This window comes from Eucalyptus grandis, chromosome 7 (genome assembly GCF_016545825.1).
Source record: "Eucalyptus grandis isolate ANBG69807.140 chromosome 7, ASM1654582v1, whole genome shotgun sequence".
Taxonomy (NCBI): Eukaryota; Viridiplantae; Streptophyta; class Magnoliopsida; order Myrtales; family Myrtaceae; genus Eucalyptus; species Eucalyptus grandis.
This window is the reverse complement of record NC_052618.1, coordinates 57823163-57849988: the sequence shown is the minus strand read 5'-3', so window position 1 is coordinate 57849988 and position 26826 is coordinate 57823163. Positions and strand designations below refer to the sequence as shown.

Sequence of the window (26826 nt, the reverse complement as noted above, 5' to 3'; positions counted from 1 at the left end):
CCAAGTGTTCACACTAGTGACTCTGTTACTTATTTTAGACAATTCATGTGTGTGCTTCTATAACAATTCAATGTCCATTTGCAGAGAGCAAGAAAGAGAGGCTCTGCTCCAGCTTCGACAAAGCCTCTTAGATCCACGTGGCTTGCTTTCTTCATGGGAAGGCAAAGATTGCTGCAGATGGGAAGGAGTGATTTGTGATAGAGCACATGGTCATGTCATCAATCTCCAATTATTACCCCAACCAACAAAAGACGAAATTAGTTCCATGGGACCGATCCTTCTCCTAGTTGGTGGTGAGTTGAACTCTTCTTTGCTCCACTTGAGATACTTGAACCACTTGGACTTAAGTGGGATCGATTCCAATCATGGAAGAATACCCGAATTCTTCGGTTCGATCAAACAATTGAGATACCTTAATCTATCGTTTGCCAACTTCCGTGGAACGGTTCCCCAACAATTGGGAAATCTCACCAAGTTGGAAGTCCTAGATCTTGGTAATGAAGACGAAAATTTGGTTGTGGATGATATCCTGTGGGTTTCTCATCTTCAATCACTAAAGTACCTTGACATGAGTGGCTCAATGATTTCGAATGAAAGAGTCCTCATGCAAGTGATCAGCACGCTCCCAAATTTATCGCATTTGAGCTTATCAGGCTGTGGATTATATAATTTTCATTTGTCTTCTAATCACTTGGCCAATTTTACTTCTCTTGTTCATCTTCAATACCTCGATCTTTCGGGTAATCTTTTCGAAGGTCCCATTCCGAGCACTTTGTTTCAAAACATGACTTCTCTTCAACATCTTGATCTTTCATTGAACTATTTCAACTCATCAATTTCCATGTGGTTTGACAAGTTTACCAGCCTTGCTCATCTCAGTCTCAAGGGAAATTTTTTTGATAGCATTGAAGGAGGCTTATTCTTATTCTTAAAGAACATGCGGTACCTCAAGTCATTGCATTTGTGTGATAACCAAATTGGAGAAGAGATTTCAAGAACCCAAGGAAATTCATCGGGACTCATCGAGAATAGCTTAGAGAGTCTAGAGATATGTTTAAATCATCTTAAGGGTGCTCTACCCGATTGGTTGGAGCACTTCACAAACTTAAAAAGTATCATGCTTTACAACAATTTCTTCTCCGGTCAAATCCCTAGTGTCATTGGATCATTGTCAAACTTGCAAACACTAGATCTTTCGTTTAATGGATTGAATGGGACCATTCCACCATCAATGGGTCGGTTGTCATCATTGAGATTGTTAGATCTTTCTTACAATCAATTGGGGGGGCATATTCCTGAGTCATTAGGGAAATTGGGGGCTTTGCAAGGGTTGCTTCTTTTCAATAATCATTTTGAAGGTGTGATTACCGAAATCCATTTTTCTAATTTGTCAAGGCTCAAGAAGTTGCAGATCGATGGCAATAATAATTTGACTTTTAAGGTAAAACCCAGCTGGATACCCCCTTTCCAATTGGTGGTTATCAGGATGAACTCTTGTAATTTCGGAGCTAAAGTTCCCAGATGGATTCAAACACAAGTGAACACTGAATATATCGGACTTTCCAATGCTTCCCTTTTTGGGCCCTTATCGAGTTGGTTAGCCAACTTGACGTTTTCCCGGCTGGATCTATCTTACAATCAACTTACTGGGCCCTTGCCAGAATGGTCGGCCAACTTGATGTTTTCCGAGCTCGATCTATCTTACAACGTTTTCGCTCGATCTATCTTACAGATTACGGGGCCCTTGCCGGGCCCTCGATGTTTTGCTCCGAATGGTCGACCAACTTGACATTTTCCGAGCTCGATCTATCTTACAATCAGATTACTGGGCCCTTGCCAGAATGGTCGGCCAACTTGACGTTTTTCGAGCTCGATCTATCTTACAATCATATTATTGGGCCCTTGCCTGAATGGTCAGCCAACTTGACATTTTTCGGACTCGATTTATCTTACAATCAGATTACTGGGAACTTACCAAAATTGTCAACCAACTTGACGTTTTCCTGGCTTGATCTATCTTACAATCAAATTACTGGCCCCTTGCCCAACATGTGTATCTAATGGTTCTATTTAGATCTCTCCCACAACTTTATCTCCGGTTCTCTTCCAACAGATATTGGTATTATGTACCAGGTACATACTCTATATCTCAATGACAACCTAATTGATGGTACTCTACCGTCATCATTATGCAACATGGAGTTGATTGTTTTAAATCTTGCCAATAATAGCCTATCTGGTAGTATTCTAGACTGTTGGAAGGATTCTTTAGCATTCTTGACTTTGTCATTCAATAAGTTGTCCGGAGTAATCCCTAGCTCACTTGGATCATTGCCCGGCCTTACCACCCTACACTTGAACGGAAACCATCTCAATGGGGAGCTTCCTCAAGCTTTAGATTATTGCACAAATCTAGTAATTTTAGACCTTGGAGAGAATAATTTGTCTGGAAGCATTCCCACATGGTTTGATGAAAGCTTTCACTCCTTGTTGATCCTAAGGCTACGAGAGAATAGGTTTGTCGGCAACATCCCTCCGCAACTTTGCTCACTATCAAAGTTGAGAATATTAGACATGGCAATAAACAATTTGACGGGAATGATCCCACATTGTCTTGGCAACATGAGCGGCATGATCAACTTGAATCAAACCAATTCATTTGGATATGTGGCTGTCGCTCCTATACAAGATATAATTTTCTTGACATTCAAAGGCTACGGTATGGCTTGGGGTCGAGAGTACGTGGTTGAGATCTTAAAGGGAAGATATAACGAGTACACCAAAATTGTTCTGCAACTTGTGGTCAATTTGGATCTCTCTAGCAACTTTTTGAATGGGTCAATCCCCGAAGAACTTTCTTTCCTCTCAAGATTGCATGGCTTGAACTTGTCTCACAACCATCTCTCTGGAGATATTCCCATTGGCATTGGGAATATGAGGTCGCTCGAGTCTCTGGATCTTTCAAACAACCATCTCTCAGGGATAATTCCACAAGGCATTTCAGCATTAACATCCCTAGCTCACCTCAACTTGTCGCAAAACAACCTTATGGGGCAGATTCCAAAAGGGAATCAAATCCAAACACTCGACGATCCTTCCATTTATGCTAGCAATCCTCTACTATGTGGTGATCTTTTGAGAAAGAAATGCCTCAGCGCCGAGACGCCTCAACCACAGAAAGTCCCTCACCCTAAAGATACACATCAGCTTGATCAAATGTTGTTCTATGCGGTCATAATGCTTGGATTTGCGATTGGATTCTGGGGCTTTTTCGGAGTTTTGCAGTTCAAGAAGGATTGGAGACGAGCATATTTCAACTTTGCGGACCAAGCAGCACACAAGACATATGTGGCTATTATAGTGAAAGTAGCCAAGTGCAAGAAATTAGCAATCTTGTGCCCTCTCCTCTGCCTTTAGTTTTTCATTTTGGGTTTGTTTAGAACTTGTGCTCGGATGATCTCTTCCCTTCCATGAGTTTGCTTCTTCATGTAATGTAATGTAATTAGCATTCTGCGAGGTCTATTTCTCAAAACACCACTCTTTCTACTCTATCTTTCAGGCCGAACTTTGCTTTCGGCTCTCTCTCTTTTCAGCCGAAATATGATTTCTACTTGACATATGAGTACTGGTACGGACAGATTTAAATGGGCCTCAACAACGACAAGCCTCCAACTCTTGGATCATGAGGGGATAGGTAGGGAAGCAGGCAAACGGATTTGAAACTAGATAGGTTAACTCCAATTTTTGTTCACTCACGTTTGCTAATAAGGCAATAAGGTTATGTCTATCCTCAATTTGCTGCCATGTTTGAACCGGCGAATTTGCGATTGTCGTGCCCTTGCAGCAGTTCTAGTTCACCCATCCACGAAACGGGATTAAGCATTAGAGGAGCTACTAGATTCAATCTTTTAAACCATAAACGCAACGTTGGAGCTGCTGGTTTCTGTTCTATTTGTGGCCTTGTCTCTTCGTCGTCATACTTATCAATTGACTTCACCTCGCGGGGTGCATCAATCTTTGCATCCATGCAAACAAATCGCGTGAAATCAAAGCCTGCGCTAATATGAGGAGCGGGACTCCTTGTTTCATGGTTGATGAGCTTCTCTCTGTCACTCTGATGCACTTTTTGAACTTCTAATGTATTGGGTTCTCATCTAAGCAGGACGCTTGGATTGGAAGGAAGGGCCTTGCTTTCCGATCGCTTTTTGAGACCTGTGCTTCTAGTGTTTTTGCCAAGAACTTGCATATACATTGAGCTTGTAGCAGTTGGCATGCGGAGGTCTTCATGAACTACCGAAAGTTGCTTGTTGGGTTCGCGCAAAGAAAAATAACAAAGACTGAAGAATAAGCCGAAATATCTCATGATTAGTCTCCACCATTGGTAAGACAGTCGCACTTCCTTCACCCAAAAGAGAACTTAATTTAGCGGCTGTTAAAAGATGAACTCCCCCCTCTCTCTGGAAAGATGCTTGCTTTTGGCAGCTGAAGCAAAGAGAGTAGTAGCCCATTTTGAATTAGGGGTAAGTATAGTTCCAAAGTAGAATGTGAAACCAAAGAACCATACCGGTTGGAACTTGTTCGGTTCCAAATTTCAAAATATGCAAGGAAGATTTCAAATTCAAAAAATTGAATAAATTTGTGTTTTTATTAGTTTATGTTTTCACACATTTATGTGATGCTCGATGACATCCAATGATGAGTATATAATATGAAACTACTCATTTGAGCTTCCAAATTATGATCAAGACTTTTACTTTATAAATATTTTATATTTTCATGTGTTTAAAAATAAGTCATATTTTTTATGTGTTCAAAAATAAGTAGTAGTAAGTAAATAAATCATTAAAAAAGATGATTCACTGCAATCATTTGATTTGTAGTAAAGGTGGAAACTAAATAAATCGTGGATTCTATGAGGAGATAGATTTCATATTCTAGAAAATGAGAAATTTATTGCGATGGGTAGATTTTAAATTCTATTTAGAATCTGTGTGAAAGCTGGAATCGCCCGCCCTTATTTTAGGTGCATTAGAATTCAAACTTGGGCTTGGGCCTCTTCAGGCCCAAACCCATAAATCGAACCGGAGAAGGCGAGATCAAAGAATGGTCATCGTCGTCTTCCCTCACCGCTGACTGCACCGTACAACATCAGGCTATCGACTTGCGCTCCAGCTTCCCTCCGGGCAGGAGCTTCCCTCGCGTCAACTACCCTCCTTTCCTTTCCTCCGATCCTGCAAGTCTCCGGCAAAATTCGCGTCCTTCAATTCTGCATCGAAGCAGCGGCGTTCGAGCTCCGATTCCGTACAAATCGCTTAGTACGATGTCAAAGCCCTCCTCGCGATTGCTCCAAGGCGTTCTGAGATTGCATCGCCACCACCACCAGCTCCACCTCCCGAAATCGTCCCCCGCCGGCGCGCATTCCTCCTCCCACTTCACCACCGCGGCCGTCGATCCCGCCGCCGCCGCCGGCTCCTCGTCGCCCCCTCCTTCTTCTCTCCCCCGCCCGTTTCCTCTCTCCTATCCGCCGAGCTTGGCCGCCGGCACCGCGCGAAATTCGTGCCAGTCTAGAGCGTTCGGTAATCTCGCCGCGTCCGAGGTGCTCCCTCCTAGGGCGGGCCAGGCTTCGTCGAAGAGCTTCTCGCCGGCGGGACTCGGTCCGTCGAGATTGAATTGCTATGGGATCAGGCATTTCTCGTTCCAAAGCTCCGGGAATGGGGGTTTCGCGAAGAAGGTTTTCGAGAAGCCGACAATGTCGGTTCTTTCTACGTTTAGCAAATATCGGGAGGCCATTGGGCTGCAAGTGGAGTCGTTCTTGAGGAGCAATTACTTGGTCCTCGTGGGGGCTGCGGCCATGTTGGTGTGCGCCTTGCTGTGGAGGATCATGTTTGGGATTGCTAACACCTTCGTCGGGATCTCTGAGGGGATGGCAAAGTACGGGTTCCTCGCCCTTTCCTCCGCTATTGTCGCCTTTGCTGTGAGTTCGTGAATTTCCTACTTTATTCATTTATCTGTGTAATATAGTCGTTTCTATTGGCTAGAGAGGTGTAAAACTGTATTGGGAATGATTGAATGCCCGTGCTCAGCATTTCTGTCTCGGTGATTGCAGTATTCTTAAATTTTAGTCCGTCCTCCGTATGTAAAGGCCATGATAAGAGCAAGACCTTACGGTTAGGAGGACGGCATTTGGATGAGTGTGTCACCACTAAATGCTTACCTTTTTGTCAACTGGTATTGGAGCGCGAGGTTGATTATCCAACCAACAATTGTTATAAGCAAGTCAAGGACCTTGGATTTCCTGATGACTGTGAATTTGTCAAATGTCTTTGGTTTTTAAATTAGCAGCTTCATTTGCAATGTGGCATTCTGCTACAGTGCAGGTTCTGCCGCTGGTCTGGCTTTTAGTTAAGTAAATGGGGAGTGGCTGTAAGTGGAATACTGTCTGGTATATCAGTCTTTCAAGTTCTCAATTCTCCAAGGCGACTTCTTTGTACAGTTTCTTGCGGGTTCTACAAAAAATCTTGAGGCCATGAGTTTCTCTATTGGCCCAATGAATTCCTTCCAGTTATGGGGCGAAAGATGTTGGCTAGGCAGGCTTGCCAAGTCATGATTATCTGAGTTTGCTATATGAAGCAGGCAATTGTCATTGTGAACAGAACACAGTACCATCAACAAGCCTAGTTTGGGATTTTGAAGGGCTTGTAACAAGCTAATAACCATGTGGTTCTGGGCCCCATAATTCCAAACACTGTTTACTAATTCCTTTTTACCAATATGATCAATCTAGAATCTTATCACCGATTACTTCCCAGTCATAAAACCTTAAAGTAATTCATGTCTGTCTGTCATGGTTACCTAGAATTGGATATATTCCAAGCATTCTTTGATTGCGCATCATGGGTTTTGTCAATGTCTACATGAGGAAACCCCTCCTTCCCGTAATAGTGTAATTTTGGCAGATTATACCACTGCAGTTAATCTTGTCCCATTTTGCTGATTATGACTTTTTACTTTTGTGTTTAAGGGCCTGTATGTCCGTGCAAGATTTACAATTAATCCAGATAGAATTTATAGAATGGCCATGAGGAAGCTGAATACACATGCTGGAATTCTTGAGGTAATGGGGGCCCCTCTTACTGGATCAGAATTAAGAGCTTACGTGATGTCTGGCGGCAGTGTCACCTTCAAAAAGTTCAAACCCAGGCTCAGAAGCAAGCGGTGTTTTCTCATATTCCCTATACGCGGTTCTGAAAGAAGGGGCCTAGTCAGCGTTGAAGTGAAAAAGAAAAAGGGCCAGGTTTGCACCTATACCTACTGGCCTCCAAGTGTTTGAGCATAATTTTGATGTTAGCTTGAGTTTACTTTCCTTTCCTGCTATTTGTCAGCATTTGACATCATCTTGCTGTTAATTAGACCTGTCTGCTTCACATAGTAAACTTGTTTTTGTCGTAATTTTTCTCAAAAGCTTATGTTTTTCTCAAAGATAAATTACTGAGTCTCTGTTTTTAAAACCTCTTTCATTTAGTATTTTGTTTTATTTTGATTTATTTATGAGGTAAGGATGAATCCTGTTGCTAAAGAATAAATGAGATTTCATAACTCAAATTTCACAGAAATGTACGTGAGAAGAAAAGGGGCCTGATGCTACCGTGCATGCCTAATTCAAGTTTTGATCATGACGCATGGCTTCTCAATTTAGCATTCAAATTGTCCAACCAAAAAGAAAATATAGTATTCAAATTTGTGCTACTGCATTGCTCTCAGCACTTTTGGTTCCTGGCTTCTCAGTAGGGTGGGGCTATTTGAGACAGTGCAAAATCTGAATAGATTAGGCTGATCAAGTTTCCAGTCACTCTCATTTAAGGAGTTCTGGATAGTTTAAAACTTGTATGTACGATGAGGAATAGAATAACAAATTCCACTTGTTTATGCTTTTTTTTTCCATCTGGAGCATAAAATGTCTCTGTTGCTGGGAAGCAGTCTAATTTCCATTTTCCCTTTTTGTGTGAAGATAAATGAATAGTTTAGTCCCCTGCTGTATAGTTTTGGTTAAAAATCAATATATTACCTTACCCAAAAAAAAAAAATGAATAGTTTAGTGTTAGTATTGAGACTCTTTTATCTCCTTAAAAATTTGTGAGGGAATTAAATAGCAGTCTAATCGTGCTACCTGACATAGATCTCATGCTTATTTGCAGTATGATTATAAGTTGTTGGCCGTCGATGTTCCGATGTCAACAGGACCCGACCAGCGATTATATCTGATTGGCGACGAAGAAGAATACAAGGTTGGTGGCGGTTTGATATCTCAACTGAGAGATCCGGTTTTAAAAGCAATGGCAGCAACCAAGGAATTTGATGATCTTGATGAAATTGAGGAAGAGGAGGATGCTGAAAGAGAGCTCCAGGAGGCAGAGAAGAAGCATCACGAAGAAATGGAGAAGCTTGAGAAGGCTGGCCGAGAGTGATTGTTCATAAAGACTTTCTGGGTGATTTATACAGTAGGATCGCACAGGAGGCCTGAGGCATTGTAGTCACCTTTCGTGTGTTTTCTGATGAGGTCTTTCATTTCTTTTGAGCGGGCAAAGCTATCCGCCGGAAATAAACATCTTATCAACGTTCTCGCTTGTCTCGTGAGGTAATCATTGGTTTGACCTACATGGATAGGGAGAACTGAGATACTGTTTCTTGAAACTCAATTTTCAAACTTTTGTTGTGATTTTCGTCTGTCCGGTTTTCAGCTATGATTAGCCTGGTGAGTGAATCACTCGTCATTTGCATCTTCCTTTGGCATCTCGGCATTCTCCAGCATGCAGAATTTCCCGGAAGAAGCACTCTGGTTTCAAAGTAAGCACTTTTCGTGATAGTTTAGTCAGCCTAAACTTGACCCAACTGCATTCTCAGATGAATGCTTCGAACCAATTGACTACAGATTCATGTAAACCGGACACTGCATCTCTACTTGCAAACGCATCTCTCGGTAGGATTCTCCCGGCATCGAAGCTGCTCGTGTCTTGAACACGCTGCGATGGGGAGGAGCGACTTCACGGTGATTAAGAGACCGTAGAATGGCCCGAGCACGCATCCGTAACCTTTGGAAATCGAACTGTCTAATCAAAAGAAAGCAGTAGTAGGTAGAGCCGAGAATTACCACAGAGGAGACCATGATCTTCTTCTTCTTCCTTCAACTCCTTTTTTGTCCTCTCAAATGATAAATGATGAATGTAATGAAAGAGAGCCATCTATACATACCTTAAGCCAAAAGAGGATAAAAGATAGGAAAAATAAAAAGGGGAAAGTGGCCCATGCAGGTCTCGAACCTGCGACCTTCGCGTTATTAGCACGACGCTCTAACCAACTGAGCTAATAGGCCATTGATGCTCTTCTCCGCACAAACATTTTAAATAATCATTTTATTTAAATCCAACCGTCGTTTACAAAATAGAGATCTTTCATTATTACATGCACCAATTCTTATTCGAGAGCAGTAGTTCCAGAAAAAATAGCTTTGAGATAACAAGAACGCAGACTTGATCCCGCCAAAATCAAGACCCCAAAGATTGTTCGTTCACTCATTCATTCATCCACAAGAAGCGGCCACTTTTTTTACACCCTTTGGTCATAAAGAAGCGGCGACTTTGACGAGCAATCCGCAGAGCAAGAACGGGGCGGAGAAGAAAGGGCTGTGGTCGCTGTCCAACGTGAACACTTCGACCGGCGCCCACCTCGCGATCATCGCGTCCTGCTGCTCCGGCTTCACCACCCGATCCTGCGCCGTCTTTATGAACACTCGCCTCACGCTCTCCACGCCCTCGTCGTCCTCCTTGGGGAATTTCGCTGTCAGCAGCGCCGTGAGCGGCCCCGGCTTCACCAGCATGGCGGCCAGCGTCGAGTCCTGCAATCGTCGCCGTATAAGACCAAGTCAATCAATCGCTTTCTATCAAACGTGGCACTACCGAAGGCCGCTCGTGACGTGCCTCGCATCCTCAATTATGAACTCGAACTGCACTCGATGTATGGTGATCGGTTCGACGTAGCTGCACCGAAACCACACGTTAGTCGAAACACAAAAGAGGTGGGGGATACCTCGAGAGGGCTCATGTGATAAATGATATTGCGCTGAAATTCCTGCTTAATTATTGCACTTGTTGGTGGCTTATCAGGTCCCAGCCCGAACGTCAAATCGTTCACGTCCCCAAATTCTGATAGATCCGGCGCTCCCTGTCAAAGGTTGACATCAACCTAATCAATTTCAACTCCCAACCTCCACGTTGCACTTCCGGTAATGTCCACGCAGAACATCATCAGGCGGTGCCCAGGAATTTACTCCTCATCCTTATCAGGCCAGTTCCACTACAGCACTCGGCAAGAAGATGGACACATTGCAATCTCACCCACAAAAAATGAAAAGGAGAAGAGGAAAAAGACAATGGTGTTTGGTTTTAGTGGGATGGATGAGAGAGAGAGAGAGTTGGGAAGGCGACAAAATATGTGGGTGATAATTATTGAAGGGAGACCGCACATATCAGATGACGCACATTGTCTGGTTGGAGATCGAAAGGGGCACCAAGTTTTCCTTTGGCTACTGGAAATTCTGGTGGGTTTCGTTTTCCTTCGATTTCATCTTCAAAAGTTTGCGGATTGATCACTGATGCTGACTCAAATCTGAGACGAGGGGTCAAGTTGCCCCGTTGTAGTGCAGATTTTCCGGGAAATTAAAAATGGGATTTTTCATTTTTCTTTTGCGGTTACGTAGTTAATTCATTAGAAGAATAGAAGACAACTACAAGAAACCCAGAATCAAAATCCGAATGCTTTTGTTGGGTTTTGTTTCGATTTTTTTTCCTTGGTCCTACAAAAGTACAAATCAGGTGCGTCCCCGGCTCCAAAGCATGTTTTATTGTAAGCTCAGAAAGACATGGTAATTTTGGTGAATAGAAAATCACGTCACTGGGTAAAAAAAACAGAGCTTGACCAATCATGAGAACCATAAATTTCCAACCTTTTCGGAATTGTGCTGCACGGTAGGTAATCTAGGGGCCTAGCAGGAGGACAAACTAGGGACAGCCGATCAACGAGGACACGGGACAGTTAATTGACAAAGTCCTGGATTTGCTGCTTCTAAGGTCTCAATACTCTCTACACCTTCACCGAACTTCAATCGTAGATTGGCATACCTCATAAATTTGCAATTCATAAAGTAGCCATGGAGAGAGAGAGAGAGAGAGAGGATGAATGATTGAGAAGAGAAAGTTTACATCTTTAAAGTCTTGATCGGTTTCCAAACCATGCTTGAGCATCGTGGCGGCCACATAAACGGCGACACCGATTTTCCCGGGGAATTTACCTGAAGCCTGAGTTACACATAGCCCTCCTGCACTGTGACCCACCAAGATCACCTGTCACCCACCATATCCGAAATTCATGTTAGATCATCAGCCGAAGATCAACTGTCACCCACCAAGAGCTGGCTGCTTGTAATAACCCGCACATGATTATATCCATGGACTAATATAGAGCATAGAATAAAGAACCTGTTTGTCGTCCGGCAAGGTCGACAGGAAGTCCAGCAGCGGCTTGTTGTAGTCGTCCATGGTGAGGACGGTGTTGGGGTCGGTGGGGTCGATGCCGGCGCCCGTGAGGTCGAGGCAGGAGACGGTGTAGCCGGAGCTCTCCATGAGGGTCCTTATCTTGTACCAGCACCATGCTCCCCCTCCAATCCCATGCACCAGCACAAAGTGGGGCGTCCTAGTTGATGCTGCTGCCGCTGCTGTTGCTGTCTCCGCCATCTTCACTTCCTCCCCCATTCACAATCCCCCCTCTCTCCTCTTCTTCTCCTCTCTCTCTCTCTTTTATACCGAGAATGGCCAGCCTTTGCGGGCTCTTTCCATATATATGCGTAGCTGGAATGGATTCATATAGGCGTCATGACTGCCCGATGAGCATGACATGAGCTTGATTCATGCCTGTATCCAATCACGAGCCGAAGTGCCGCTGTAGCCATGAAGACTCTCGGCCCCAGATAATACCATTTCAAGGGGCATCGTTCCTTATGATGGACGCATGATTGGTCGACGCCGAAGGTCAAAGGCACATGTGGCAGGAGGAGGCATCGGCTCCATGGAACGCCGCGTGTGCGCGCACCACTTGATCATTCAAAAACCCGGAAAAATGCTAAAATAGCGTCCCTGTTAAGTCTTATTATATTTTTAAACCCTTGGTTGAGCCTTATTAAATGACAGACCAAAAAAAAAAAATTGTCTTATTAGGTGGGTAAGCGACTTTGTGGAAATGTACAATGTTTCTCTCTTTTTCAAGATATTAGTGGAAAATTATAATTATTACTTTTAATTAATGTAAATACAACCGTGAGAAATCGAAATTGATTGTTCGTGTTTTGTCCAAAGAAGAAAACTTGTAATAGATTATTAGGCATACGTTACACAGTAAATATAAATCGAAAATGAAGATCTGTCATTGAATCCAGCAGCAAAGTTGTTTATATTTTTTCCCTAACAAGTAAGAGAATTTAATATAATAAATAGTTTGTCGGGCGGTGGCAAATTTCAATTTAGCTTTTTTTCTGACTCTCTCTGTTTGTCTCTCTGTATAGAATTGCCGGCTGACACTATCCTTGTGTTATTATTCTATTTTATATATACAGTCAATCCATTGATTAAATTATCCCTTGTTTATTTTTTATTAAAACCTTTTGGCCAAAGGGAAAGAAAATCATTTTTTCCTCTGAATGCCGTCAGTGAGGTTGACGATTTGTTTACTTAAATCTAATAAGTTAAAGGACTTTTTTCCTGAGCTGTATGTTTTAAAGAATTTACCATGACCGGTGGCCATTAATTTTATCCTGTTACTACATAAGAGTTATTCAATAAAGGTTATTGTATTTATAGCGCAATTCTAGAGGTCACGTGAATAAATCAAACATGAAATGGTGTGAGTTATTTTTTGAGAATATCTTAACTAAGGATCAAAAGTGGAAGCATTTTTCTCATAAATTGTTGGGAGTGCAACAAGGACCTAACAGGGCCAAGTAAATTCTAAATAAAGTCTTGAATTCATTGACCGGCTTTTTCTGATAGTTAAAGTAGGGCAATTTTGCCAAATTCTTTTTTGATTCTACCCCTAGATCGTGTTGAACAATTGAAGAATAGAGGATCTTTCTTATTTTTGAATATTTTTCATCCAAAATTTCCACTTCACCAACAACAAATCACTCCTTTCTCCTTTCATGTTCTTCGTCGCAAGCTTCACCCTCGGTTGGTGGAGTAGAAGCGTTGATTCCATGTTAAAGAGTTTAAAGAGGCTAGGGTTTTTTTTATTCTTCTGACCGGTTCGATTTACCTTAGATTGGAATGGAGGGTGGACAGAAAAGGTGTGGAAGGAGAAAAACGTGATGGAATAGCGGGTGAATTTGGTTCTCCATGTTTGTTTTGGTCATGATGAAAGTGATGCCACAGGGACTTTTCTATTTTGGTAGAAGGCATAATTAATAATATTCTTTAAGATTCGAGTTTAGATGAAAATGAAACATTAGGAATAAAAAAAAAATATCAATGAAAATTATGTTTAATAAAGATAATAATTTAATTCTAAATTTTTCATGAATGATGATAATATTTTTTGTTATTTTATTTTATAAATAATACAAGAGATTATTTAAAATATTTTTTAATTATTTATTTTTCACCGTATAAATAATCCTCAACGCAAAGGTTGAGAATATTACAGTGCAAAAAAAAAAAAAAAAAGTTGAGAATATAAGGAAAAAAGGAATAAAGGATGAAAAAGCTCCACGTGGGTATGACAGAACAGTCAGTCTTTGATTGGCATATCTTTCATCATCGTAGCGTATGTACCGCAAAGCGGTGAAAAGTCGGACAGCTGGCCGTGGTGACGTCATTGCCGGTAAAAGCATAACAACGGCCAGCCATGCATTTGACATTTGAGAAAAAATGTACTTCGGTTTAATTCTATTGGATCCAGCTGTCGCCCTTTTTAAAAGAAAATACCTTTTTGACGAACTGTCATTTTTTTTTTTTTTTTTTACTATGCTGAAGATTTAGGTTCCCCTTAAATTATGTCTCAAAAGATTATAAATAAAAAGTCCTCTTTTCGGCGCATTCCTTTTCTTTCTTGCTATACGGAAGTCTTTCTTTGCATAACACAACATTTTCTGATTTGTGCAGTACCACATCCCCATCAATAGGCGTGATTTAGATGTCCAATCAAGTTTAGTCGAATTGACACGTTATCAACCTTAAGGTCAATTATAGAAACTCAGAATTTGAAATCCGTCCCCTCTTTTTTCTTGCTCAAACTCAAATCGATATATAAAACATGACATACTTGAGTTTGACTCGATTTTTAGGTATATAAAACTCAACATACTTAATTTTTCCAACTTGATTATATTCAATTAGATTTGAAATACTTGTGTCAAAAACCGGTACTGCCACAACCCTCTTCCCATCTGGCTCCTTGCCCTCATATCTCTCTCTCTCTCTGTTTTTTTTTTTTTTTTAGTCCTTTTATTTTTATTTTTTATTTTTATTTTACGCTGGTGCCACTTGAATGCCATGAGCGTGACTTAAAGAAATAATGAAAAAATGCAACATGAAATTTTCAAGTGAGGAAAAGACCAATAGAGTTAATGCAAGGACTAACATGGAATAACACTGATAAGCTTTAGGTCATAAATGAATAAATTAAAAATGTTTTTTAGAATTGATGTGCCAAATCAACATAAGTTCTCTAACACTCTCGCCGTCATTATCCCTAACTTAAAGTATATCGAGAATCTACGTAATTACCAAAAATGGGGACAGATTCATGATCCGATCCTCGGTGCTGTGCAGGAGCGAACGGTAAATCAATGCCAAAAAACGCGGTTGTAAGGCGACAAAAAAGCGACCTCCGTAAAAATTCATTTTGACCTTCCGCCTCAAAATTCAACCACCACCCTAGAACACAATTCACGGCAAATCCTTAGGGATTTGTCCGCCATGAGCGTCGTGTCCGAAACGAGACGTCGTTTTCTTGCCCGCTAAAGGGACTTAAACCTCTCGACCCCAACGCGTCTCCGAAACATTTTCCAATCTGACCTTTTCTCGACAGCTCGAGCCCACGTTGACACGGACAGATGACAGCTGCATCAGCACCGTGGTTGGAGGGAGTTTTAAAATGATCGGAAGGTGTTGACATTTGGAGTGAAGTAATCAGGTACGTAGCATTTCGCAGGGACCAACGAGGTTTCATGTGCGGTGGCATTTGACTTTGACTCTCGAAAACTTCGAGCCAATTAGAACCGATGGGTGAAAATTTGACCATTTCAAGTGCCGCACCAGCTTGAGAAGTGGTGTACTGCCGGCCCAAGGTCCGCACTAAGCTTGCATTCAGCCCACCTTGGCGAAGACCGGTGAATAGTGACTCCTCTTTTTTACTTTTAATCCTTATGGAAATTGGCAGCTTTCTTTTAATTTTAATTGTCCGACCTACTATAACCCTCATTAATCTCTTTCTCTCATACTTATTTCTTTGCAAAATATAGGAATTGAACCCCACACTAAAAATTAAATGTTCTCACCGCACCAACTTCCCTTACTGCTAGGCTAAGTGTCTACTGAGTAGAATTTGGCTACTTTGCTCCATATTCAAAATCATTTGTATTTTTCATTTTTATTTTAATTGCTAGTGTACTCTACAAGAACTAAAAGAGGTATCTAGTTTGGTCTTGAACCGTCTTTAGTGACAGTTCCATCGACTTGACCAAAATATAACTAGGTGTGTCAAAAATACTCAAGCTGACCCAACTAGAAATTTCTAGTGCTTCGGTTTGCATCATAGGCAAAGGAATATGAGTATTTTGATGGTTCGGTTCCATCATCTACCCAACCCAAAATAACCATTTTTAATCCCCCTCCTTATGTGGTTGTTGGAGACATGTCCATGATATTTTTCATTTCAGTTATTATGATCCGAGCATCTCCGCCACCAACTCCTCACCTTCACCGGCAAATCCGACAACACCCATCAGTCTTCAACACCTCCGCAAAGTTTGCCATCATGTAGCCCTTCGACATGTCAATCTCCTTTATCCAACTCCACCCGACTTTCATGTTTGGCGGCGCTCCTCTAGATCAACACGAACAGCTCATCATTTCCACGGTCTTTCAACTCTTCCATGACAGTTTGAATCTCGATGTCGTGGGAAAAAACTTTAATGATGTCTTAAAGATGATGAAATAATTAAAAATACTAGTATGTGTTTTAGTTGAGTAAGATCATATGAGATATAGGATCGTCTAAAGTTGTGGAGCTATCTATCGAGGGTGACCAATGCATTAGGTGCTGAGGAGTCTATAGACTGGATGCACCTGAAGTGAACAAGCCTAGAACAAAAAATTCGGTAAAACTTGGAGGTATCATGTATAGGTGAATAGCAAGGTAGAGTCATAATTGTCAAAATACTTGGAGGGACCATAAGATAGAGACTCAAGTGAAGTTGATATGAGAAATGCTTTGCCAATATTGAAGGTATTCGAAAAATGACGTGAAAGATTGGCTATAACTAATTGAGCTTCATAGAGGTGAACAAATCGTGAAGAACGGAAAGTTCATAGAAACTTGGAGGTACCAAATAAGGTGAACAATTTATATGGTTTCATATCACTAAGATAATAAGGAACACCAATGGATAGCAGTTCGTAAGTCGAATTCCAACAAGTAGCTTGGATATACTCTCAAATTGTTGATATAAATAGCTGACTATAACGATTATGAAGAATATACTCATAATGTGTATATTACTTTTATTACTTTAGATAAGAAGATCCATATATTCCTTTGATTAATGTCGTGTGGCTATCTTCAAGGACTGAAATTATGGAAAGAAGATTGGAAATAAATCAACTACTTTATTACAAAATTAAGAGGAATGATTTATTACCAAACATGGTCAATTCTACTTGAGGAACCCTTACAATTATGCAAAGATTTGATTGTATGGATAACTAAATCTTGCGGTAATTGTGTCCTTCAATTCCAACGGCTAATTGATCCTCTTGCAGATCTCCAGTGACTAGCTAGGAGATTGAATGTGTTTCACTCTATCGAAAATTTTTGCTGATTGTAATCTCATTTGAAAAGTATACCAATGTTATAGCGAAGCTTGTAAAGTAATAGTGTGATCTAACATTTTTGGGAAGAAGAACAGCAATTTGCACTTGTAACGAGTCAAATGATTACTAGTGAAATCAAACCTAGTGATGATTGTTAGTGTATAAGAGTAGACATAAGCTTGTTTTAAGCCGAGTTACTATAAAATTTGCTTGCATCTTTTTTTATCTCTCTATATATTAATATATCCGTTTGATAAGAGCATCTTACTCGATATAACGAATCTATTCTTGCATATACTAACTACTGCTGCATATATCAAACTTAATTTTGATAATTTTGCAAAATTCACCTCCTTTTAAGTTGCATACTTAGCCATAACAGATGCGTTCATGGACGTTTAGATCTTCAAATGTGTCTATGGTTGTCCATATTCAAGCTCTATTTCTCTTCTCCCTGGCTGACCAGATCTTTATGAGATTGACAGTCATGGAGCCTCATCGTCTCTAGATCTGGAGGCGCCTTATCATCGCTGAACGTCGAGGATCTTATGGAGCTCGCGATCATGGCGTTCTCATGATCCGTCCTTGTCGCAGGCGATCTCAGGATCCATCCACATCGTTCTATATCTGGAACTTGCTGTAATTGAAGGATGCAAAGCAAAAGCTGAAAACCCGAACTTTCCCTTTGGTTAGGATTTTGTACGATTCAAGTCTCGATTTGGGTATTAAGTATGTCTATCACTCGCGTTCAGGTCGGTGGAAATCTGAACCGAATTGATCAATTGACACCCCTAGATATAGAGGTGTTAATTTTGCCACTAACTATGATTCTAACTAGGAACAAGAGGTCAATTTGACCTTTTTACTACTTGAAAAAGTTCATCTTGAAGAAAGAGAAAACTTTGATATGTGTGCAGCGGCTATGCAGTCTCATGTGGGCTAAGCCCGTGAAAAGAACGCTTCATGTTGCGACCAACATGCTCCGCTTATTTCGTGATCAAATCATTCAATCCATTTAATTTATTGATCCCTTTGACTTCTATAGAAAATTTGCTAGAAGCCATATATTATCTAAGAAATCCAGCCTGAGCGAATATGCCTTGTCCTTATCATATTGGCTAAGAGCCTAGTTCATCATTGAACCACGCATCTATTGAAGGATATCCTGCTTTGATACTAGTTACAATTGTTTGATCCTCTATGTAAGTTACGACAAACATGCTCCGCTTATTTCGTGATCAAATCATTCGATCCATTCTAATCTCCTGCTCCCTTCGACTTATATAGTAAATTTACTAGAAGCAACATATTGTCTAAGAAATCCAATCCGGGCAAATATGCCTTGTCCTTACCATATTGACTAAGAGCCTAGTTCATCATTGAACCGGACATATATTGAAGGATATCCTGCTTTGACACTAATTACAATTGTTTGATCCTCTATGTGAGTTGTGGCAAACATGCTCTGCTTATTTCTTGATCGAATCATTCGATCCATTCCATTTCTTGCTCCCTTTGACTTCTATGATAAATTTGCTAGAAGCCACATATTGTCTAAGAAATCCAGCCTGGGCGAACATGCCTTGTCCTTATCATATTGGGTAAGAGCCTAGTTCACCATCAAATCACGCATATATTGAAGCATATTATGTTTTGATACTAGTTACAATTATTTGATCCTCTACATGAGCCAAATCTGCAAAATTTGTACTCTTAATAATTGTTTAGAGACGTGTCTTTGCATATGAATAATATCATGAGCTCTCGCTCTATGATGTAAAACTCATTTCATTACGATGCTTCCTCGGTTTAATCTAGACAAGCATTTCGGTTGTGGATGTCAACATTCTCATTAGGCAATTTGATGAAAGGATAAACGGTGATCTGTATCAAATTGAAGCATTTTCCCCCCTCGAATGATCAATAGCTCGAGTCTCTCCACCGACTAATTACTTTATTCAAAGTGAACGTGATCTTAGCTTTGGGATGCAAAAGTAGCAGCACTAAACGAGGCCCGCAAACTTCACTCTCGTGCTTCTACAGTAACCTGGGTTAATATGTATCAAACCATGGTAAATCACAGCCATCACTCGATAAATATCTCTGGAACACTTGCCACGATACCATAAACCTCCACATGATTTACCTCATCTTACACATGTCCCGGAAAAACTTGCTTTGTCATGTCGCATTTGATCCAAGGTATCACGTCAATAAAGGAATGGATATCTCGTATTATAATATAATTCCAACACCTCGCTCGCATACATACAAACACCACGTTCGAAAAATCCAGCACGACTCGTCTCGTCATTTATCCCCTTCATAAAATTAAGAATAATTTCTGGGTAAGATGGATATAGAATCCGAGGAGGAATTTTCGACCTGTTTCTGCTTGATGCTAAGCCCAGAACAAACGCAAACTGCCCAATTTTGGTCGTCATCTTATCCTTGCAAGTTGCAGAGTCTCCGTGCATCCAAATATTGGCGGACGGGAAAATTATTGCCATTGGAAAACGAAGTTCCACCTGCCACCAAAAGGCAAAAGATTTAATGATCCTGAGCCTTTAAAATAATTAAAATGGTGGACCATTAATGTTTTTTTTTTTGGTCAGAGGACCAGTAATGTTGGATTGGCTGACGTGGGGATGTTTATGTCCAGGACTTTTTGGGTTTTGGTGGGGTCGAAAAATGCCTGATATTTTAGACATGACTAATGATCCTACACATCACCTTAATAAGCTTGAGTTGATTAGGAAGCCAAGAGTCCTCAGGGTATCCATTCGGCATTGGATGAAATTTAAATTAAGATTATTAACAATAACTCTCGAATGATTGATGGGGTCAGAAAATGCCTGATGTTTTAGACATGACTAATGATCCTACACATCACCTTAACAAGCTTGAGTTGATTAGAAAGCCAAGAGTCGTGAGGGTATCGATTTGGCATTGGATGAAGTTAAAATTAGGATTATTAACAATAACTCTCGAATGATTGATCGAGTATACTTTATAAGTAATTTTTTTTAATTTCTAAAGCATCAACTCGCATTTCAAAAGAAGGATTAGTGCGTCAAACACTAATTGTAATTATCTTTTCTTGTTTAGTTTGGGGGTCGGAAAATGCATGATGTTTTAGACATGACTAATGATCCTACACATCACCTTAATGAGCTTGAGTTGATTTGGAAGCCAAGAGTCCTGAGGGTAGTGTTGATCTAGCATTGGATGAAATTTAAATTAGGATTATTAACAATAACTCTCGAATGATTGATCGAGTATACTTTATAAGTAAATTTTTAATTTCTAAAGCATCAACTCGTGTTTCAAAAGAAGGATTAGTGCGTCGAACACTAATTGTAATTATCTTTTCTTGTTTAGTTTGGCCTAATTGAGATTGGGTCATATCTACTCAAATTGGTCTTTTCTTTCATTATGGATTTCGAAATGTGTTGAGGTCGGCAACAAGAATGTGAAGATTGATTGATGCTCCAAAAGAGCTGTTTTGTGTCCTTTTCCCCCCTAAGCAAAGTAAGCTTTTAGTGGAGCTAAATCAAATGAGGAAGCCGAATGCCCCGAGATCAAAATAGGATCACGTCACCATTATAATTTAATCGGTACAGGGTCATGACCGCGTCCAAAATGTCACGTATGTCAAAATTGCCAATGACACATCTTGCCCTCCACGTGATTTTAGCAAAGAAATGTGATTAGTGGCAACTGAGTGATTATAGCGTCAGTTGACCAATCAAATTTTGAAAGTGAAATGGAGTTTATTAGTACATGCGAACTAATGATTTAGATATGACTTTTGATCCAACATATTACCTTAATGAGCTCAAGGTGATTTGGAAGCCAAGAGTAGTGGGGTTAGTGTCGATCTCGGCATTGGGTGGAATTTAAATTGCTATTGTTAACAATAACTTTCGAAAGACTGATTGAAAGGGTACTTTATAAGGAGAATTTTTAATTTTTAAAGCATCGGTTTGTGTTTCAAAGAACAATTAGTGTGTTGAGCGCTAATTATGTTTTCTTATTTAGTTGGGCCTAATTGCGATTGGGTCATGTCTACTCAACTTGGTCTTTTCTTCCTTTATGGATCTCGAAATGTGTTGAGGTCGGCAACAGGCATGTGAAGATTGATTGATGCTCCGAAAGAGCCGTATTATGTCCTTTTCGCCCCTAAGAAAAGTAAGCTTTTAGTGGAATTAAATCAAATGAGCAAGTCGAATGCCCCAAGATCAACATAAGGTCACATCACCGTTACAATTTTTAATTGGTATTGAGTCAAAAACGCGTCTGACATGTCATATATGTCAAAATTGCCAATGATGCGTCTCGCCCTCTACATGATTTTAGCAAAGAAATGAGTAATAGTGATTAGCGGCATCCGAGTGATTATAGTGTCAGTCGACCAATTAAATTCTGAAAGAGAAACGGAGGTTATTAGTACATGTGAACTGATGTTTTAGATATGACTTTTGATCCTACACATTACCTTAATGAGCTCCAATTGATTTGGAAGCCAAGGGCTTTGGGGGTTTGATCTTGGCATTGGATGAAATTTAATCGGTGGTGTTAAGGATAACTCTTGAAAGATTGGTCGAGATTGCTTTATGAGGGAATTTTTAATTTCTAAAGCATCGATTCGTGTTTCATAAGAAAGACTAGTGTGTAGTACACTAATTGTATTTTTCTTATTTAGTTTGGCCTAATCGAGGGAGGGTCATGTCTACTCAACTTGTTTTTTTTTATTTTTTTATTACATTCTGGATTTCAGAGAAATGAAGGGGGGATTTCAAAATGTGTTGAGGTCGGCAATCAGCATTTGAAGTTTGATTGATGCTCCAGAAGAGCTGTTTTGTGTTCTTTTTCCCTCTAAGCAAAGTAAGCCTTTAATGAAGCTAAATCAAGAATAAGCTGAGCGCCACAATATCAAAAATAGGGGTCACATCACCGTTACAATTTAATCAACGCACAATCATAAATGTATTCAAAATATCACGTATGTCAAAGTCATCAACGATGCATGTCACCCTCTACATGATGTCAACAAAGAAATGGATAATAATGATTAGTAGCATCCGAGTAATTATAGCGTCGATCAATTAATCAAATTCCAAAAAATGAATGAAGATTGTTTGTACATGCAAACTTTATTTGAGATGCTGCCCCGATTGCACGCTCTTTGCTTTCTCTTCCTATTCTATTCATGGAATTTCTTTGTAGCATCAAAAGAGAAAACAATTAACGTGAGCATTATAAATAAATGTAAAAAAAAGAAAAAACTAAAAAGTTCACTTGGATAATCGAATCCAACGAATTAAACAGTAAATTAAAAAAAAAAAAAAACCAACGAGGGGATAATACAAGCGACATAAGACTAGTAGCTGGAAAATTTTCTTTGTTTAGTTTGTTTTTGGTCAAAGTATATCTGGAAATTCGAAATTTGGAAATTTAAGAGGGAAAAGAAGGTGGGAAGGGTATTTTGGGGGAAATGGACTAAAAATAATTCGGACCCAAAAAGGCGGGCAAACCGGAAGAGACCCCTCCCAAAGTTGGAGCCTTTTTCCCTCTCAGCCGCTTTCTCCTTGTCTCCACTCCCTCTCTCTCTTCCTCTCTCTCTCTCTCTGGGTTCTACCAGGTTCGATTCCGCCTGCAATTCAAGCTCTCAGGAGGTAAGTGAACTTGGGCTCTCCTCAAAAACGTTGCTTGTGCTTCCTGTGCGCACATCTCGGCGCGTAGATCTGGAGCGTTAGGCGCTGCCGCTGCTGCATGTGTTGCTTGCTTGAGCCGTGGCTCTGCGTGATTTTCTTTCTTCAGAAATTGGGGATCGTTGATGGTTGTCTGTGCCCTTCATTTTTTACTGGAATGCGTGTCTCTGTGGCTGGTCAAGATTTTAGCTTTCCAGCCGTGAGTGCGATACGGGAGGAGTTGGCTGAGTGAAATGGTGGCGTGGCGTGTTTCTTTGTGTACGCGTGCTTTTCCCACTTTGCCTTCGTCTGGAGAGGAGAATTGAGCTGGGTTGTCCTTACTGGGGTACATCGGTTTCTTGGGTAGTTGAAGAAGTATAGATTTGTACTCACCTATTTTTTTTTCCAGGCGAAAAGAGAGCATTGTTCCATTAATAGAGTGAAGACTAGCGGCTTTAGCAGCATTGAAACAAAACTGAACAAGTTTTTGTGAGCCTGCTTCTGGTCATCGGTGATTTTCCAGAAAATCTGCTTTTGGGCTGTCTAAGCAAGTTTTCTTGTAGTATTTTTCTCGTTCCACATAAACCCATTATTGGTTCCAGTATAATTTAATTCGTCTTTAACTGTGACAACTGAACGGTGTTGCAAAAACAGAACCAGTTCGGGAGATAGAGTTGCATGACTCAGTAGATCTACTTTAAGGTTACTGCTAGCTAGCTATAATGTATCTCTTTTTTCTTTTGCATGAGTGTCCTGCATCAAGAACACAGGGGTCGGGTGGAGATGCATCCGTTATATGTTTTAGCCATAGTTTGACTCATCCTAAATTTTATCTGGGCATGTTGTGCATGTGGAATGTCTGCTTCTAATTTGCCAGCTCAAGCATGGCTTGTATAGAGGTCTCTTTTGTCATGAATGGAAAGAAGTCATTTAGCCAACCTTTGCTGCAATAGTCCCAACACGAGCCCATAAGCTTCATCAAGATGGGTTATGAATGTATTGAGGTTGTACCGTGGGAACAAATTCATAGGAAATTCTTAAAATCAATTGCCATTGGACCCATCCCCTCACTATTTCTATTACTGCATCACCATTAGACGGTTGTTCTTCCCTTTTCATACTTCTTGCAGTTCCAGTGCTTGTACGTCTTTCCTAGTATGAAAAGTTTAATTTTGTGGCATCTAAAGGCTTGGTGATGTGAAGGACAAAAGTAGCTGTGGAAATATTACTCAGCTATCCTTTTCTTCGGCTCTTATTTACTTTTTTCCAACACTAAAATATGGTGTCTATATGTTAGTCATTCATGATGATAATTTTGCATGCATATGCAGTAAGAGCTATGCTTTTTGCATAAGTTAATCAAGTGATAATCTACTAACGTAGTACCTAAACCATGTCAGATAACAGCTGATTAAATCTGCGAATGCCACATTATAAAGCTATAAACCACGAAACTTAAAACCTATGAAATGGTGTTCATCATCTGCTCAATTATCGTAAGTTTCTGATTATCAAAGTAGCAAAGGTTAATAAATAAATAAATAAATAAATCCCCCTAGCTGATTACTGGAGTACTTTCTTGTTTTAAATCACTTCAATCTGAGTGATCGCCTTTTTCTGCTTTACCGCTTTAGCTTACTTGGTTTGGGGATATCTTCATATTATTTGCCCATTGATATTGAGGATGGCTAGGTGTTATTCGTGTTAAAATGATCTCTTATATCTTTATTTTTCGTTGATTGTTTCCGTTTTAGTCTTTCAGCAAGTGTAAATCCATTAAGGGAGAAATGCCTGAGATTTTAATGTTCTCATATGGCATTGCTGTACCATTTGATGTGACCAGGTTGATATGGAGAGAATAGACTCAGACAAGCTGCAATCAAGTTGGTTGGATACCCACTTTAATCCTATGAAGTCCACATGGCTTTCAGAAAATCTTCAGTGTAAGCATCTGAGATCTAGTAGCTCCTTGTTTACTTGTCATTGTAGATCCTTAATTATCAGATACCTTCCTTTTTCATTAGGGAAAACATTTTTTTTTTATTGAGCATGCTTTATAAATAGAGATATGGCTTCCTTCATTCTCAAAGAAATTACGAAACCTCTATTTGAACAAATATCATCTTACATAATTTTGTGGGCTGCATCATGCATCGTGACAGTATGGAAAAATTTTGTGGTCCGCAGATATGAACCGCAATTTCAAGGAAATTATGAAGCTCATGGATGAAGGCAGTGGTTTGGCAAATGGTGTTGATATATATGATCCAAAGAGGCCCCAGCTTATTGCTCTAGTTGAGGAATTCTACAAAATGTATCATGCATTAGCTGAACACTGTGATCAGTTGGAGTTGGAAAGGCATAATCCCGAACCTCTGAGATCCGGATTAGAACAGGGCTCTCCGCAACTGACTCCTGGTACAGGTGCATCTTTTAGCTCTGGTGACAGCAGCATTGACATTTCAAAGGAACACTATGAGTCATCTTCATTTTCCTCGGACTCTGAATCAGAATCTATCAACTGCACTGAGAGTACTTACAACAGCAAGGTTACACAAATGAATGGCATTGGACAGCAACAGGAGAACAGTGAGCTCAGTACGGATAGTATAAGGAAGATAAAAGAACATGCAAGCTACAAGGAACTGGTTGCTAAAAACATCTGTTATCAGGAAGAGCTAAGGCTTTTGAACCAAAAGCTCCAGCAGTCAGAAAATGAAATAGCCAGATTGAATAGTGCCCTCGAGAAGGGCCAAACAGTCGCTGGTGATTTGCAGGTTGAGCTTCAAGCTGCCCATGATGAGATCAGAGCTAGAGATGCCAGCATCGAAGATTTAAATGCAAGAGCTTCGCAACTGGAGAACTGGATTGCTGAACTTCAAAATCATATTTCAGACTCCAGCCAAAAGGCTGAAATGCTGATGAAAGAGCTTGAAGTAGCTCAAGAAAAGATGCAGAAATCAAATGAAGGTACAGCATTGCTAACTGCCAAGTTTGAGTCAGAGAGAAGGCAGGTGTTGGAACTGCAGGAACTGGTTTCTGGGTACAAATCTGATGTTTCTGATCGTGATCTTACAATCATGGATTTAAGAGCTGCACTATCTGAGTCGCAGCAAAAGTTGGTCACTGAGAAAGAACAACTGCTGCTACAAATGGCTACTTGCAAAGAAAGGCAACAAACATTTGAGGCGGGATTGAAGGAGTGGGAATGTAGGAGCAAATTGTTGGAAGAGAACTTGAGGCTTCGTGAAAATGAAATGAATGCAATGAAACAATGGCATGATATTGAAAAGAACGATATGCAAGTCGATATCCATCACTTGAAGGAATCACTTGCTAGTAAAGATAACCAAGTGGAAGAGTTGAACAAAGACCTCGATAGGCTCAAACTGAAATATGACATGCTGGTGGCAGAGAAAGATGGGTTGGCTGCTCAGATTCAAAACCTCTTAGCTGAGGCAAGCGCTAAGAATGATCAAGTGCAGCAAATGGAGAAGCATATGTGCAATTTGCAAAAGGAGCACCAGGAACTGATTGCTGGTTCTGCACACGCACAGAAGCTTGTGGGGGAGTTGCGATCAAGAGTGGAGCAGCTAGAGAATGAGGTCGATGGTCAGAAAGTGGTGATATCGGATGGAGCTGAGAAGAAGAGGGAGGCCATACGGCAGCTTTGCTTTTCATTGGAACATTACAGGAGCGGATATCAGGAACTTCGTCAAGCTTTTCTTGGACACAAACGACATGCAGTTCAAGCCTCATAAGTTGATTTGCTTTGCACATGCCTCAATTAATTTTTTGTTTCCCGTGAAATTACAATGTCCATGGTATGATCTGTGTATGTTGTATTCTGTTGGTGACAATCTATAGTTTGAACTGGAAGTCCTACTATGTGCAAAGGTGTAATGCTCTGCTTTTTGTCATATGCAGTCCGGTGGGTAATTTGTGGGCTGGGTTTTTTTAGTAGTTGGGCTGCCAAAGTTGGTTCAGCTAAAGAAAGTTGC

At 40.4% G+C, this 26826-nt stretch overlaps 4 protein-coding genes and 1 non-coding gene across 5 annotated transcripts; 3 read left to right on the top strand and 2 right to left on the bottom strand.

Annotated features, from left to right (window-relative positions):
• Positions 1 to 2569: 2569 nt before the first annotated feature.
• Positions 2570 to 3417, top strand: LOC108960931 (receptor-like protein EIX2). Its single transcript, XM_018877329.2, has one exon. The coding sequence runs from the start codon at positions 2575 to 2577 to the stop codon at positions 3415 to 3417; it is 843 nt and encodes a 280-aa protein (XP_018732874.2). The 5' UTR covers positions 2570 to 2574.
• A 1706-nt stretch (positions 3418 to 5123) lies between these two features.
• LOC104430570 lies at positions 5124 to 8777 on the top strand. Its single transcript, XM_010043317.3, has 3 exons — positions 5124 to 5974; positions 7022 to 7294; positions 8196 to 8777. Exons 1-3 carry the CDS (start codon positions 5321 to 5323, stop codon positions 8463 to 8465), a joined length of 1197 nt encoding a protein of 398 aa, XP_010041619.2. The 5' UTR covers positions 5124 to 5320; the 3' UTR covers positions 8466 to 8777.
• Positions 8778 to 9296: 519 nt separating this feature from the next.
• On the bottom strand, positions 9297 to 9370 carry TRNAI-AAU. The gene has a single exon. It is a non-coding gene; the product is annotated as a tRNA-Ile (tRNA).
• A 52-nt stretch (positions 9371 to 9422) lies between these two features.
• Positions 9423 to 12007, bottom strand: LOC104454478 (methylesterase 17). Its single transcript, XM_010069330.3, has 4 exons — positions 11532 to 12007; positions 11256 to 11396; positions 10084 to 10218; positions 9423 to 9892 (listed from the first exon to the last, which is right to left on the bottom strand). The coding sequence occupies exons 1-4, from the start codon at positions 11802 to 11804 to the stop codon at positions 9617 to 9619; spliced, it is 825 nt and encodes a 274-aa protein (XP_010067632.2). The 5' UTR covers positions 11805 to 12007; the 3' UTR covers positions 9423 to 9616.
• A 10657-nt stretch (positions 12008 to 22664) lies between these two features.
• Positions 22665 to 26821, top strand: LOC104454477 (protein NETWORKED 4B). Its single transcript, XM_010069329.2, has 3 exons — positions 22665 to 22810; positions 24669 to 24768; positions 25013 to 26821. The coding sequence occupies exons 2-3, from the start codon at positions 24675 to 24677 to the stop codon at positions 26584 to 26586; spliced, it is 1668 nt and encodes a 555-aa protein (XP_010067631.2). The 5' UTR covers positions 22665 to 22810; positions 24669 to 24674; the 3' UTR covers positions 26587 to 26821.
• Positions 26822 to 26826: the final 5 nt, after the last annotated feature.